Source organism: Nyctibius grandis, chromosome Z, assembly GCF_013368605.1.
Source record: "Nyctibius grandis isolate bNycGra1 chromosome Z, bNycGra1.pri, whole genome shotgun sequence".
NCBI classification, from domain to species: domain Eukaryota; kingdom Metazoa; phylum Chordata; class Aves; order Nyctibiiformes; family Nyctibiidae; genus Nyctibius; species Nyctibius grandis.
This window is the reverse complement of record NC_090695.1, coordinates 84,468,713-84,484,821: the sequence shown is the minus strand read 5'-3', so window position 1 is coordinate 84,484,821 and position 16,109 is coordinate 84,468,713. Positions and strand designations below refer to the sequence as shown.

General features: G+C 45.3%; 1 protein-coding gene and 1 long non-coding RNA gene across 3 annotated transcripts in view; one reads left to right on the top strand and one right to left on the bottom strand.

Annotated features, from left to right (window-relative positions):
- SSBP2 (single stranded DNA binding protein 2) overlaps positions 1-7,365 on the bottom strand; it is a 194,300-nt gene extending 186,935 nt beyond the window's left edge. For both annotated transcript variants that reach the window (XM_068423879.1, XM_068423880.1), the window contains exon 1: positions 7,152-7,365. In XM_068423879.1, coding sequence (XP_068279980.1) covers positions 7,152-7,210 — 59 coding nt within the window. In that variant the 5' untranslated portion in view covers positions 7,211-7,365. The remainder of the gene's footprint in view (positions 1-7,151) is intronic.
- Positions 7,366-11,123: 3,758 nt separating this feature from the next.
- On the top strand, positions 11,124-15,762 carry LOC137676664 (uncharacterized). The gene is made up of 4 exons (XR_011050116.1): positions 11,124-11,401; positions 12,003-12,210; positions 12,315-12,441; positions 14,733-15,762. It is a non-coding gene; the product is annotated as an uncharacterized lncRNA (long non-coding RNA).
- The last annotated feature ends 347 nt before the right edge of the window (positions 15,763-16,109 follow it).

The window sequence follows — 16,109 nt, the reverse complement described above, 5'->3', positions numbered from 1 at the left end:
TGTGAATCTCCAACTGGCCACCCAATAATCAGCGAATGTTTTTGCCTTCCACCTTTCTGCACCTTACTGCCATTTCTAGAACTGGCAGGGAGGCAGGCGTGGCTCGATGCACGCTTTTAAAGGTTTGTCAAACTCAGACACCCTGGTGCTGGGCACCAAAGAAACAACATGAAACAGCAAGTCAGTCACAGGGCACATGCCGCATGACAGCAAAGTAACAAATTATCAAACAGCTACTCATTAGGAAAACAATGCTCTATTCTGCACAACGAAAAATCCAAAGTCTTTCCAGAGGAAAAAGATAAATCAGTGAACATGCAAATGAGGACAAAGTAAGAACAACGCTTAATATACAGCCGTTATTTTCCAAGTTAAGAGAACGTTATTGAGAATGCAAGTGCAACAGCCAGACGTTGCACTCAGACACATACAGACACACTATTCCAGCTGCATTCGAATGGCACATCCTATCCTTCCCTCCTGAAGCTCCGACATCTCATCCGAGCTACAGGTTTTAGGACTACCACACACCTCTCTGCCATTTCAGTCAAGTATGTATTTCATAGCTGTTTGTAGGTTTTATCTTGGAGAGAAGACATTTTACGCCTTGGTCTCACAGGTACTTGCTGGCAGCAAAGGAATGGTCATTTTCTAGTTACCTGGAGCAATCGTATGTTCCTCCCAACTTAACAAAAACCTTCCACTTCCTGACCTGTCTCCTTGAAGGCATCGCTGTTTTGGATCTGCTCCCTGCTTCGCATCTATCCTCCTTGTCTAGACGCACCAGCTCCCACCCAGATCTCTGATCCCAATGCCGGTCCCCTTAGGGAGCAATTCTTTGTCTCGTCTGTCCAGACCCGCCATTTCCACCCCACTTATTCCATCATCCTTCAAGAGCCAGCCCCCGTTATCCTGGCATCTCACGGCTGCAGGCTCCAACTGCTCATATTTACACCCTCCTTCCCAGCAGCACCCAGACTCCTCTGATCCCAGTATCTGCTGCGCTCCCAAAGATGAAATATTCAGCCATCACAGTTAGCAATCCCTAAGCATATGCAAATGGATCTTTTTGAAAAGGTCTGTATCCTGGCTAAATTCAGACGCTTTGTCATGCAAATGGAAAAAAGACACATCCCTGGTATAAAATCCCTCATCCTTTTTCAACCAGATTTCAAGTGTTTCAAAGGAGAAGGGTAGTATTGGTCTTCCACAGTAAAAGTTGCAAGAACTTCTAAATCATTGGAAAACACATTTCTTCTTTATTGAATTTTCAAAACCAGCCAAACCATTTCAACTTAAATTTCACACAAACAGAAATTAAATAAATCAGCACAGGGCATATATAAGCCATTTTAAATATTCCACCCAAACAGTTCAAGTTTGTCAAAGTTATGAAAATCTTGTTTGGCTACTTTAATACTTGTGACATTATCATATGCCTATAATTTAAGCAAAATGAATTATTAATATATACCCATTTCTGTTAATTACTGTCTTCTCCAGGAAGATTTAATTATCTCTTAGCCAAGCCCAAATCATGCTCGCTGTAGTCAAGAGCGCATCTGCTGTACTCAGTGCGTCTGAGCAGGCTCCAGAAGTCCTTGCTCTTCAGTAGCTAAACTTTTCTCAGCACTAGAGCCTGCGAAAGCTGGAATCGGACACCTTATAATCTTCATCGTTAAAAAAAAGCACTAGGAAAGAAAACCAAACCTTTTGTGAGCAGACCAGTTGTGTAGAGAAAGCAATGCAGAAACTGAAGCATCCTTTTTTCCTTGGTTCTGGCCAGTCCAATTAAGTACCTGTATGTGCTTAACTGTATGGAAACAAACATCCCTGCCCTAAGCAATACACTTAAAAGTTGGGTATTTCAGGACGCTGCTATGCTGATGCATGTTCCTATGGTCCACCACAGCTATTGTTCTGACTACCAGCACCTGTTAAAAGCAGTAATTCTTAGTGGTCTGAATCGCAGCATATACCTTATCTGAAACACATTCATCCGCTGTCCAACATACCTGTGCAGCGTAAAAGAGCACCTGAAGCACTGTGATCATTAATACTGATAAATAGTTACTATTTCCAGAACCTTCTCCCCTATGCTCTTCCTTATTAAACAGTGTATTCTTCTACAATTGCAAAGAGCGTATGTTCATAGACTCCCAGAGCAGTACACCTGCAGGTTTTACAAGTTAGATCTGATGGGCGAAGCCAGTGTACAAACGTCAAAGCTAAATTGCCTAAAACAGGCTGGATTAAACTACCAATTTTGGTGTCAAAGCGCAGGGGGGAAGAGAGATCAATATATCTTTCACCACCTGAAACTTGAAAAACTAGCTCACCATTTTCTAGGGATGGGCAGCAAATTTATCACTGAAGCCAACTAATTTTAATCTGTATCTTATTCTTATGTAGCTTAAAAACATTACACTGGAAAAAGGTAACCTAACTATTGCAAATTCATGCAATGCTGTCTTTCCAAATTTGGAAAAAAAAAAAATCTCCAGAAATCCACAAATTCTCAGAAGCCCTCAGAAATCTGTTTTCCTGAACAGCAGCAGAATCAAATGAGGAAAGCCCTGGTGAGTTTTCCTCCATTTACAGAGAATCCCACTGGCACCGACACGAAAATGACAGAAGTTGTGTGAATTTCACTCCACTTTCCCGACTGGGAAGAGGGATCTATCAAGGCAGGCACCCACACCACTCATATAAAGGAGCCATTCGTGGAACAGCCAGCCACCCAAAACAGCCTTGAGGAGAACAGCAAAGGAGACATCTTCTTTCTTCTTCACAGCAGCAGCAAAGTGTAAAAGAAAAACACCCATCTTCCTCCATGTGACCAACTGGCCAAGATCAAACTTAGGAGACATGTACAACTAGGGTCACGCCAAAAAAATGGAGCAAGAATACCATGACAGCAGCAATCAAGTATTTTCACTTTCTCTATGTCCTCTCCCACACAAAGCTGAAAAATCAACGAATAGCCAACTCTAACGCTTGCTTCTGAATTGTTATTTTGACCATGCAACCCTTTACAACAAAGTAAATCACAGTCTCCAGTCACTTGGTCAGTTTTTAAACAAAATCTGCATGTCTGCTGAGCTCCAACAAGGTAAGAGCATCTTGGGCAAAAGAATACTTTAGAAGAGCGCTGAAAGATCAAGGCAACTGAACACAAAACACATAATCCCTTCAGAATTTAGTTTTCCTTATGACATATGTTCTTTTTAACTATTTTTCTACATATATTTTCTAACTTAAAACACGAATTATATATAGATAGAGAGGTCCACTTGCAAATGCCTATAGAAGTCCTGTTTGAAAAGCTACATAAAATTTGTATAGTCTGGTCCTTCTTTCTCTAAGATTAAAAGTTTACAGTTTCACCATTCAATGAGATGTCAGCAGGTCCAAGCTCCTAATCTGCATTAATCCAATTTTAAGTAGTAAGGAAAAAAAAAATCAAAACACTTACATTTGCTGTGAAGAGATAACAAAAGAGGATGCTCAGAAAAATTTTAGTCTTTTTCTTTTTTACAGTGTAGATGAGACTTATTTGGCCCCAGCACAGCATGAGTGGTGGAAGAGATACTGTTGAATACAACTTTCCCGTCCTTTACGCAGTAGGGATGGCCTGAACCCAAAATTAAATCACAGCTCTTCCAGAACAGGAGGAAGAGGCAGAATAAAACTTGTGATTTTTCTCTCTTCGTCCCTCACAGGTATCACGTGCCTTCATTTTTAGTGTTTTGCCTAGCTGTGCTGTACTGTACCTCTCTGGCATAAAATTAGGTATTATTTTTCTTGAATTCATCTATCTACACTTCACACGTGTTGTTAAGCTACATAATACAGACAATTCACCCCTAAGGTCAGGCAGAAGGGACAAAGGGGAAGACCATAAAACAAATGCCATCTTTGGAACTGAAAATTTGCCAAGGGCTACTATAAATGACTTGCAAAACTTGTTCATTTTAATAGAAATTACATAACCTCAAAGGACATCAATATTAAAGGCAGCATATAGTGAGATACCACACTGCAAACGTATTTGGCACTGGATTGGTCTGTAAAATGTATCACATCCTTGATTACAAACAACATCTGAACAACACACATCTTTTCCACACTTGATAAATACTCTCTTCACACCCTAGTCCTGTCTCTGGCACGCATCCTCATGGGGAAGAAACATGTTCCATGTAATTAGGCATACAAATCCAAGGTAGCGGGGGTTTTTTTTAAAAAAATTATTTCCTTAATTATTACAAGTATATTTTGGAGATTGGTTACTGGCTACACATTTTAGATACCTAAAAGCTTGAGGAGACACGACAGAGTTCAGTTAAATGTTCTGTTCCAAAAACTTTCAAATTAAACATAATTATAGTCCTGCTCTTCTTGATTAAATAAGTACTTAATGTATCAGTCAAACATATATATTTCCTCTGTGGTTTTCAAACTAACACAATCTCACGCAGAAGTCAGAGTTGGATTTTTGTAGAGATATTTAATTCGATGGCAACTTTTTTGAGCAGAACAAGAATTCCTGCATCACCTTGGGAGAAGCACTGCATGGCCGTAAAACAATGTCATAAGAAAGAGAAGAAAAACGTAATCAGAGCTTTTTAGATGTCAGGAAGAAAGCACATGAAAATGGCAATGATGTGATCTGATCTTATAAGAAGAAACTTGAAAAGAAGTAATAAAAAAAAATCTGGAATGTAGACTATATAACGGCATTCCACAGCCAAAAACCAAGTCTTTAGGGTTTTTTTTTCATTAGAGGAAAGGACAGCTATGGAGGGAGGGGGGAGATGAGAGAAGAGGAGGGTGTTTCTAAGTTCCCAGTTGTGTTTATCCATAAGTAGACGCTACCAAGAAGTTACCAGTCTGTCAAGTCCATGATTTACGAACAATCCCTATCAGTATTTTGCATAAAATAATCTATACACGAGGAATTCACATTTCCAGCTGTTAGTTACCATGAGTGGGAGACAAAGTGTATTTAAATCGAACAGCACCATCTAGCAGGCCCCTCGTAACTTTACTGAGGAGGGCAGTTGCTGCTTGGCAGTAGGTCCGTTTGGCAGGCTTGCCCTGAAAATTATTTAGTGTTTTCATACCGCATGAAATATTACGTGCTTTATGGCAGCAAGAATCCAGAAGAAAAATCAGCTACAATGAAAGAAGACGACTGAAAAAAACAGTTTAAACTTTCAGCCCTAGGACCAGAACAGTTGTGCATGTGGCTCATATTGGGTGGTTTTTGCAAAGCAGAATTAAAAGAACACGGTCTTCATCTGATCCCACAAACGGCAGCCCTATAGATTTGTTTTATCTAGTCCCACAGTACGATCCTATTGTGCCCTTGAGGAGCTTGCCAAGCGCACTGACAAATGCCAGCAACTATGTAGCGCAAGAAAACGGTTTAATGGTATAATTTTGCTATACTAAGTAAACAACGCTTCCACTAGCCACTTAAGCAATTATTTTTGAAATTATTCCTACACTGGGAGTAAGAAGTGCCACTAGTTGATTAGATTTTAGTGCCCAACTTGCGTCTCCCACTCCATCTAAGCAATTAACATTTCATTAGCAGTGCTGCCTGCCTTCCTCTACCTTTCCATCGCAAAGTCACATGTGAAATTCCCAAACATAACAACACTTTAAATTTCCCTTAGCATCTCCTTCTCCTGTAGCAACAGAGACGCCTGGCCTGCTGCTGTTGCAGGAAGCATGCATGCCAGCCTCTGGAATTAGGAAGTCGCCAAAATACCGTAGCAAAAAAAAAAAAAACACACAAAAAAAAAACACAACAAGGAAAAAAAAAACTTTTAGGTGAAGGTTCAAGACAAACTGCCTGAAGGGAAACTCACCAGCCGTGCCCGGAGTATCGAGCCTGATGTTAAACGCGATCCCGGAGCAATGCGATTTGCGCAGCGCGGAGGTGCGGACCCGGTTTCTGGGCGGAGGTCTCCACCTCCGGACCCCCTCGGCAGCCTCCCCCCCACCTCCCCCGGGCTGAAGCCGCCTCCTCCTCCCCCTCACACCGGCTCTTCCTCCCGCTTCGCCGCCGCCTCCTCCCCGCGCTCCACCGGCCTCGGCACCAAGAAGCTACAGACAACTTACAGACGCGCCGTCCATTCCAAAAACTCCTTTTCCTCCCCAATTCTTCCCCGCCTGCCCTAACGGCAGGGCAGGACCCAGCGGGAGCGGGGGAGGCACCCCCAGCCCGCCCCGCCGCATCCCGCCGGGCCGGCTCCGCGCCGCTTCCCGCGGGCGCCGCCGGTCTCTCGGCGCTCCCCAGAGCCGTGCGTTTACACGGGCAGGGGAGAGGAAAATACCGGAGCCTTCGCGCCGATATTTTACTCCCTTTTTTTTTTCCAGGGGGAAAAAAAGCGGCAGTAGTTTTCGCAGGGTGTTGGGGCACCGGCCGCATTCAGGCCGGGGGGACGGAGTGAGCCCCGCCGCGCACCGGCTCCCCCGAAAAACACAACGAGGCGAGGGGTGCCCACCCCGGCGGCACCTTTGTGTGGCGGGGCGGGAGCCGGAGCGCGGCCCCCCCCCCCCCCCCCCCCCCCCCCCCCCCCCCCCGCCTCGCCGTGCGCCCCGCAGAACAATGCGCCGCGGGGCCGGGGCCGCCGGGCCGCGCGGTCCCGGGGAAAAGTTGCGAGGCGGCGAGTTGGGAAGCGGCGGGAGGCGGCTCCCCCGCACCGCCCGTCCCGCCGGCCCCGCGGCTCTTTGTTACCCGAGTTGTCCCGGCACCTTGCGCTGCCGAGCCCCGCAGAGGGCCCCGGGGAACGGAGCGGGCGAGGGCGCCCGGCGCCGCTCGGCCGCCCGCCCCGCGAAGGACCGGCCGCGGAAGGGAAGGGGGGGGGGGGGCGCGCCCGCTGCGGCCCCCCTCGCCCAGCCGCCGCTGTCCCGCCGCGGAGACCCCCCCTCCGCGGCTCCTCCTGCCTGAGTAGCGCGGCCGCCTGTCCCCCTCACGCCGGCCCGGGCAGCGCTGGGGCCCCCCTCGGTCCGTCCGTCCTCCCGCCGCGCCCGCGCCCGGCCCGCACCGCCCGCCGGCAGGAAAGTTACTTTGCGCGCAGGTTGGGCGCCCGCGTAAGGGCGCGTGGCGGCCGCGCGTCCCGGCGGGCTGTACTCACTTCTCCCTGGCCTGGCTGTCGGACGGGACGCTGCTGTTGCTCTTGCCTTTGCCGTACATGCCTGCGGAGAGCTCCGACTGTCACGCACCTGTCAACCCATCACAGCCTCCCCGGGAACAGCCCCGTCACCATGGAGACGCCGCCACACACACACCCCATTGGCCGGCCGGCCGGGCGGGCACGCCTCCCCCGCCATGATCGACAGGCGGAGACCCGGACGGGCTGCTCCCTCCTCCTTCCCCCCCCTTCGCTCGCGCTCTCCCTTCCCCGGCGCAAGGGGGAATTAGAAACGGTTCTAGAAGGATTTTAAACAACCGGCTGTTCCGAGCGCCCGGCGCCCGCCCGCCGCCGCTGCCGGCCGGGGAGAGCGCGGCGGCGAGCGCCAAACTGCGGACCGGACTCGCTCTCGCACGGCACCCGGCGCCGACAGCCCGCGGCCTCCCCGCCGCCCGCCCTCCGCCACCGGCCGCGCAGCGCCGTGCCGCCTGCCGTACCCCGCGGCCGGGGGCGCAGCCGTCGCTCGGTCGCCCCCGCCACCAGCCCCTCAGGCCGCCAGCCCCAAGTCACCTCAGGGTCCGCGCCCCGCTCCCCCACCTTGTGCCTCCTCAGGGCCGCCGGGCCCCTCAGAGACTCCCCCGAGCCCCCCACCCCCGCTCGGGCACCTCCCGCCCAGGCCTGCCCGGCGCCCCCATTTCCTCAGAGTCGAAGGCCAAAGCCTGCCCCCCCACCTCGGGCAGGCCTAGGAAGGGTGGGGACGGGCCCAGGGGGCCTTCTCTGTCCCGGGAGGGCGAGCCCCGGGCGGAGGGGCCCCACGGCGGAGGTCCCATAGCCGAAGGGTGAGCTGGGCCTCGTGGGCTAGAGCCCAGACCAGCCTTGAGCAACTGGAGGCTGGGAGGAAACATTTCCTGAACCAAAACAGGGTTTTGGAAAAGCTTAACACACACACACAAAAAAATCATCTAAAGAAAATTCAAGGAAATGCTTTGATTTTTTTAAAGGTACATTGCAAATAATTGCATGCTCCGGAGAGATGATAGGAAGAGAGCAACCACTGGGACCGTTTATTACTCGTTTTTTTTGAAGTACCGGTCTCTGGATTTTTTTTTTTGCCCTTACTGCTAAAGTATAATCCCAAATTTTGCAGATGTTGATACCTGCTTATCTTGACAAACTTATGACTGATCTTGTAAACCTAACCCAAGGGGGCTTTTAGTGTTTAATGCCGAGCCCTCGGAGCGCTTTTTTGGTCAGGCCAGGTTGTAAATATACCCATCTCGCCGCTGTGTCGACAGGCAAAGGTCACAAACAACAAGCGCCACGCAAAATTCGGGGAGGGAAGTTGTACGAGGCATAGACCACCAGCATCTGTTTATCATTGTTGGAGCCGCAGGGAAAAAAAACATCCTCTGGCTTTTGAGCTGCTAGAGTGAAGGGAATGGTTGGTGAGGTGAAATTGTTGGTTGGGGGGGGGATTAAGAGAGTATTAATGAGCGACTGGAACAAATTAGCGATGGAGTAGCAGAGACAAGAGGAAGGAGCGAGAGACTGAAGAGTCTGAGGTGCTCGTAGCTGCACATAGGCAATTCCCTGTGGCGCGGGTTGTGTGGGATATGCACTTTTGCAACTCGCTGCAGTAATTCCTGGTATTGAAGCATACCACAGCAAAAGCCATTTTGTGCCAAAGTTGGTTGTCTGTCTTGGGCTTTCACCCCGCTACATTAGCAACGCAGTGGGTAAGAGTGGTTGGAGGGGGTCTAGCGAAAGAAGTAAATTTGGCTTTCCATGCAGCGGTCACCCCGGCCTCCACATCATGGCAGGACCGAGCCTCCTGCTTACTTCCAAGTTACACCAGCGAAACCAGAGGAAGAATGATGAGCAAGGTGGCAACAGCGGGTTATGGTGGGAGAAGAAAGTAAGTGGGAAATGGCAGGAGAAAAAGAGTGAGGAAGGAGTGAATGGAAGGTTGGAGAAACTGACAGAGGAAATGAAGGAGGCGAAAATGACCGTGGGTAAGAACAGAAAAAGGAAACAAAGTACAAGAGCAATGCACAATGCATTTGGGTGATAAAAAGGGGGAAAGACTGTAGAGAGAGAATCTGAGAAGGGCACGTTAATGAAGCGTGAACCAAAGGGACGTATTTTGCCCTCATTTGTACCGAATAATGCTTGTATGTCTTGTACTGTGGAGTTCAGGTGGAGGCTAGCCATGTGACTGATTGCATTCAGTGTGAATACGGGTAGCAGAAAATGGTACAAAGAAAGAAAGGCAGGAAAGAAATAGGACAGAGAACAAAGAAGGACTTGGGTTGTGGGTAAAATATAGAAAAATAAGAGTTGCTGAGGGAAGGAAAAGAGTGAACACGGATATCATTGGGCAAGCACACAAAGGATAGCTGACACTTCCTCTGGTACAGGATCATTGTAATCTAGAGTACAATTTTCATCTAAATATTTGCTTGCCCTTGTGGAACAGCCACTATCATCCCATCAGATACGTTGACTACCTCCTGCGCAAGGCTTTGTGCTGCCACCCATCAGCCGTAGTATCAGCACAGCTTCCACGTGACACTGGTAACATGGCGACATCATTCCTGGGCAAGGCAGTCGTCTTTGCATCTTCTTTTTCCCCCTCCCGTGAAATCTCTTGTTTTGTTTGCCTCAATAGTTTTGATTGATTTGTTTGTGGTTTGAAGGGTGGGGGGTTATTCTGAGAAGATGGCTGTGTCAGTGTTGTGTCAGCCTTGTATGGGGAAAAGTTTTGTTCTGGAAAAGGACAACGTTGAGGTGTTTCCTAAAAATGTGATGATGAGATTGCTGTAATGTCTTCGGATATGCATTCCATGACAAGATTTTCACAGCTGAAAATGCTTTGTTCCTGTTTTTCATGTAATTTATTTGCATTCTTGTGATTTATTTTGGTCTAAAGGACGCAAATGCCTTCCATGTTCATAGATTAAATTGTGATTTGGGGCAGAGTGGAACAAACTTTGTGAGGGCAGGGATGGGCGCTCGGACGTGAGCAGGATGGCTCTGTCCCCTCATAACAAATGTTAAAACTCCTCTTTACAGGTCTGGTTCCTGGGCTACCATTAACATTCAGGTGATGACTTTGTAATTTTGCTTAGAGATCCTTCAGTGGAAAATGCAGAAATAGTGCTAGTACTTATTTATCATGCCTGTGAAAAATAGAGCACAAAAAGGAATAAGGTACTCGTAGGGCTCTGCTGTCAATCTGCCAGGCTAACGTTACAACTGCCTTTGCAGGAATGTTATCATGGTGTATTATCTATTAGCACCACGCCAACAAAACGTTATCACGTGGATACCAAAGTTTGCTTAGTAAGCAGGTAAATTAACATGAAAACATCCAAATAGTCTTACGAAGTTTTATGTGTCGTTAATTCTTTCTTAAAGTGTTTATACACGTATAATATCTGTATCTGTGCCCTTGCTCTAATCATTTTGAGCACAAACACTGCTCTTAGCAGCAGCAGTTGTATCTCACGAGGCCAATACTGTAATTAATGAGATTTTTGAGGCACAAATACTGAGACAAATTTAAGTTTCTGATATCAGAAATGAAGATCTGGTGTTTGTTAAAAAGGGGGATGAAGGGGTGGCAGCACTTTAAAGCTTCTCAGTCCGACACTGGAAAGGAATTCACAATGTATTTTTAGAGTGTTATAAAAATCTCTTACATAATGCTGATTAATTCTTAGGTTTTAGGGAAGTGCACTGGGCTTTGTGTATAAGAGTGTTGACCAGCTAAGCCACTGAAAAGAGCTGGTTTGGGCTGGATTTTTTTTTTTTAACTTCTTGGATACAGAAAGCTGCAATTATTCAATTATTACAGGATTTTGCTTTTGTTTGGGCGTGTATGAATATTTTTCTGGAAACTGCGTCTTATTCTTGGAAGTCTTTATCATTTTAAAACATATGTTATGTTATATCACCCTGTCTGAGATACAGGATAGCTACAAACTGGGTGGGTTTTTTTTTCCCTGTCTCTTACTGCAGCTAGTTACGTTATGGATTAATGTTAAGCATGTCTGCAGTGAAACATTACTTGTGTGGCTTACTTAAACAATGTAACTTATATTACAGAATCATTATTTTCCTCACATGCTTACAGTAATATATACAATTCCTATATAGTTATGCCCATTCTGTTGATTTTCAAAGTAATCAATTAATCTAACTGGCAGGTTTCACACAGCTCTTAAAAAAGGTCTATTCAGGAAAATATGCTGGTAAGTGGCACTCCCTTTAATGCTAATAATTAGAATTAAAATTAATTAGCATTAGAATTAAAATTAATTCTAGTTATTTACAGTTACTGTTGCGTAGCTGAGAAAGATTTTTTGGACAAGCTACCATGGGAAAGAGATGCTTTTGTTTGGTCTTTTTCAACAGATAGTGTGACCAAGGCAGCTTTGAAGCCTTTCTGAAGAATCCTTCCTCCTTCTGTAGAATGTTTGCTCCTTCTGTCGAGTTTCTAACGATGAACCTCATCTGCAGGCTTTCATTCTTGTGCCGTACAGATGAGTAAGAATTTCTCAGGTGAGGGAGATGAGCCCTGAATCATTACTGGAGAATGAAGATACGAGGAATGCATGGGTCACTAGTGCAAAAGAAAAGCTTTATTTGTCCCTCTTTTCCAATTGGGAGGAAATAACAGTAATTACAGCTCAGTGGTAGGGAGGGATGATCCTTATGGGTCCCTTCCAACTTGAGGTAGTCTATGAATTCCATGATCCTAACTCTCAAAGAAAGGCTTACTAGTAACCTGTTTGTCACCCAGGTTTCCTGCCAGCAAGGGCTCTCTCTTTCCCTCCATGATACCTTTTACAGGTATTTCTGCAGTTCTCCTGGAAGGAGTCTCCACCACCACAGAGAGCCGATACTGCTCCACAGTGTTTGGTTGCCTGAATTCTTTCCTGCTAAAGGATGCTTCTGTTGTGAGATGCAGAGCAGCTCACTGAAGGGAGCTGGGGACATCTTCCAGCACAGAGCAAGAGGACAGGGAGAAGCACTGCTGTACGCTGAAACCAGCAATCCGGTACAATTACTTCTGTAACACAGTCTGTCCTTGCTTTCTCACCCTCATTCTCCCATGAAACCTAAGTTATGGCCCTGCTTCCCCCTTGCACTTTCTTTTTCCAGTGAGAACCACAATTTCCTCCTGTCTTTGGAGAGGAAGCGAGGATGCTCTGCAGCCTGCTGTGACACAGTTCATCCATGAAGGGGCCAGGGAGAACCTCAATATGTTCGTCTTAAAAATAAAAACTTGGTAAGAATAAAACTTTCATTAGTTTTGCTCTTGCTGACGATGATATGGTTGCTCTACATGTAAGTGAGTACTCTGGCTTCCAGTTTGTGTACAGATGCAATTCAGAGTATCGGAAATTATCTGTAAAGGGCACACAGTGAGACACAGTCTGAATCTTAGTTCATACAATGGAAAAAAACCATGTTTGCGAGTACTGGTTTCCTCCATGTTAGCTCTTATGACTTTGTTCTCTGCTTTCTTATGTGGTTTCAGATCTCCCTGATGCTATTTCCACCGGAGGGGCTTTCACAACCTCTCGCTCACTCTCTCACACACAGACACTCACGTGCATGCCTTCTTTGGTGCTGGCTAATGGTTGAACTCATGTTGCCTCTCATGTAGAAAAGCTCAGATAACGTCTCCCTCTTGTCCCCAGCCATGTATTTTCACTTTTAGAACTGGCATTGCTACTTTTTTGCCAGATTTGGTTCATAATTGGGTAATGGGATAAAATAATGACTGACATATACATAAACACCCACAGCATGTGGGATCGCCCTCATTTCTTTGGTTAGCACAGCTAAAACTGGTTATTTTAAGCTATCTGACTGAGACTATATGTTACCAGACAACCTAGTCTGTGGGAAAAAAAAAATAGTAGATAGCCTCAGTTATTAATCATTTGAAGGATAGCCAAAAGTTACCATTGCTGGTTCAGTGATGTGTCACATCAGGAATGCGATTCTGTGTGCTGCATGTGCCAATAACTAGAAGAAAAACAGCTTGAAAACTGGGGATCTAGGTGGATATGAGGCTAAATTGGACCCCGATCCTATGCAAAGCTCCACATGGGCAGATCTATCTTTGCATGGTGTGGGTGCAGGGGGTTGTGGGTAAGGACTTTACTGCTATGGTGCCTTAGCTGGCACTGTTATCATTTAGTGCTATGCTAAAAAAAAAATAACCCAGAAATCACATTGGCAGAATCAAAACTGCTGTTAGCAGAATCAAAATTGCTTTTATTTTTGGGGTCACTACACTCAGCAATATGTTACAGAAAAACGATGAACCCAGACTGGAGCTGCTGATAATTTCTGAGTTGGTTTGACATATGCAGACTGCTGTCGACTTCAACAAGCTTATTTAACACATTTGTTCCTTTTGGTTTTAGGATTAGTCAAAATGCAGTTTTGTGAAGCTATACCAATGAGGTTGCATATTGTGGGCTGTAGACCTGGAGTTGCAGCCTTGGGGTTGCACAGGTGTATCAACAGAAAGACTTCGGCTTTAGCCAGCAATTAACCATGATTAGGGCAAATAACCTCTTCAGAACTCTCAATGTTTTTACATTTATTAAATTCTGTTCGTTAAAAAAAAAAGATTCCCAAGCAAGCAGTAGCACTCAAAGTGAAGATCTGGGAAAATAAATGGCCAAAGCTATCATACTCTGACAGGTTTGGCAAACCTTTACACAGCTTTGCAAAACAAACACATGTGATGTTTTATACTCTGAGTAGGTCTTTACATTAGAAGTTCATACTTAACACAAAAGATGAGTAAAACGGTTCTCTCTCTCCACATATTTACTGAGCACATATTGGTGAATTAACTATCATCCCAGTGGTGTACCATATCAGCCATGCTCTGTCAACACATTCAGACGTACAGCAGTTTTGTGGAACTTTTCTGACTTCTTTGATGTGTCTAACCCGGGGAAGACGGAGATCATTTCAGCCTGTATTGTGGGCTTAATATTCAAAGGAGCTAATTTCTCTGGATCTAAAGAATCATATAAAATAAAATAATTGTCTGGGGGCTTGCTCTTCTTTTCAACCAGTACGAGATGTGCTAGTGGACTCTGATAGCTGAGTGTTACTTCATTTGCTTTCCACACCAACATTTGAGCTTCTTTTGCTTTTTATGAACTATTTGAGGTTTTCATGTTCGGTTAAGAATAGATACATTGAAAGCTGCTAAAATTTCACTCTGTTTTGGACCTGGGGCCCAGGGAGAGGGTGGTGATGATTAAAGACGCTGCCACATGCCAAATCAAAGTTTTACCAGATCTGACGGATTGTTTAACAGCTGGCCAATAGCAGTGTTAAATGTAAGAAAGAAAACCACAGCATTATTCATTAATTTGTATTTCTATATGTTTTGTTTCTCCTAAACTTCCAAGAGATCACAGATTCGCAAATGAACAAAACCATTACAGGAATATAATCCATATAACCTTCCCAAAAATCCAGCAAAATAACAAGGAAAATTGACTAAAAATGCTTGATAGATAATGTTGCTTATTTCTCACACAGGCTTTCACTGAACCAAAAGTAGATGCAGAACTTACTTTGTCACAGAATCACAGAATCACAGAATCAACCAGGTTGGAAGAGCCCTCTGGGATCATCGAGTCCAACCATTGCCCTGACACCACCATGGCAACTAGAGCAAGGTCCAGTCTTTCCTTAAACACATCCAGAGATGGTGACTCCACCACCTCCCTGGGCAGCCCCTTCCAATGGCTAATGACCCTTGCTGAGAAGAAATGCTTCCTAATGTCCAACCTGAACCTCCCCTGGTGAAGCTTGAGGCTGTGCCCGCTTGTCCTATCGCTAGTTGCCTGGGAGAAGAGGCCAATATCCTTTGTCAATATCCTTTGTCAATATCCTTTGGCTTTTCCTGGGTAACTGGGAGATATGAGGAACTGCAGCAAATTCAGTCCCTGTTACAACTGTGCGTCACAGGCACAATTACACCAGCGGGACCAAATTGCAACCTTTTCATTCTGAGTTGTCTATAGGTAAAGAAGGGTAAAGCAGGTTCTAATGGGGTATAGGCAGTGTCACAGCACTGAGGGTGCACTAGCTTGAGAGGGGAACGCTTTGACTCTAAATATCTTCTGTGATAAGAGTACTGAGGGACTGTGAAGATAATTTGCTACTTAGGTTCGTCTTTGGTTCAATATTTCTTGGTTTCTGTTTTGAATAGGTAAACAGGTAGAAGGCAAGCACACTCTGTAATGTTAACAGGTGAATATTGTTTTAGAGATTTGTTTTGTATTTGTGAAGCAGATTGTTTTGCGAGACAGAGCCTTTTATGGAAATCAGATTATTACTTGTATTCCTTGGCATTTGCACTTACAAAAGCTACTAATGTTTACACACAAACACACACACACACACACACACACACACATTATATTGTTCATATATATTATTCATCTGGTAAGGAAGAAATAAAAAAATAAATTGATACCAGTCTGCATATGTGTTCAAAAGCTTAATGAATTCTTCAAGCTCTGCTGTGGATCAGATTTCATGAAACCTCAATAAAAAAAGTCTTTTTTGCCTTGTCTTTGTGTGTTCTGAGGTGGGTTTGTAAGGTTTGAATTACTAGGTAATCACCAAGAAGTCTCCTTTTCGTGAGCCTGCAGCTGGGAAATGGACAGTTCAATATTAGTGGAAAGAACAAACTCTTCTTCTCCTTTCTCTTGCCTTTCTTCTCTGCACTTCATAATTTTCTTCTTTAAGGTCCCTGTCCTGAAATTGCCTTTGTGGAAATCCAGGATGAACCACAAAGCAAGAGTAGAGCCCAATTTTTAAAAATCCTGTGTATCGACTTCAGTGAGTGTCATATGACACTGACTTATAAATATTCGAGACAGAAAAATCCAATTCATTGATGTATCT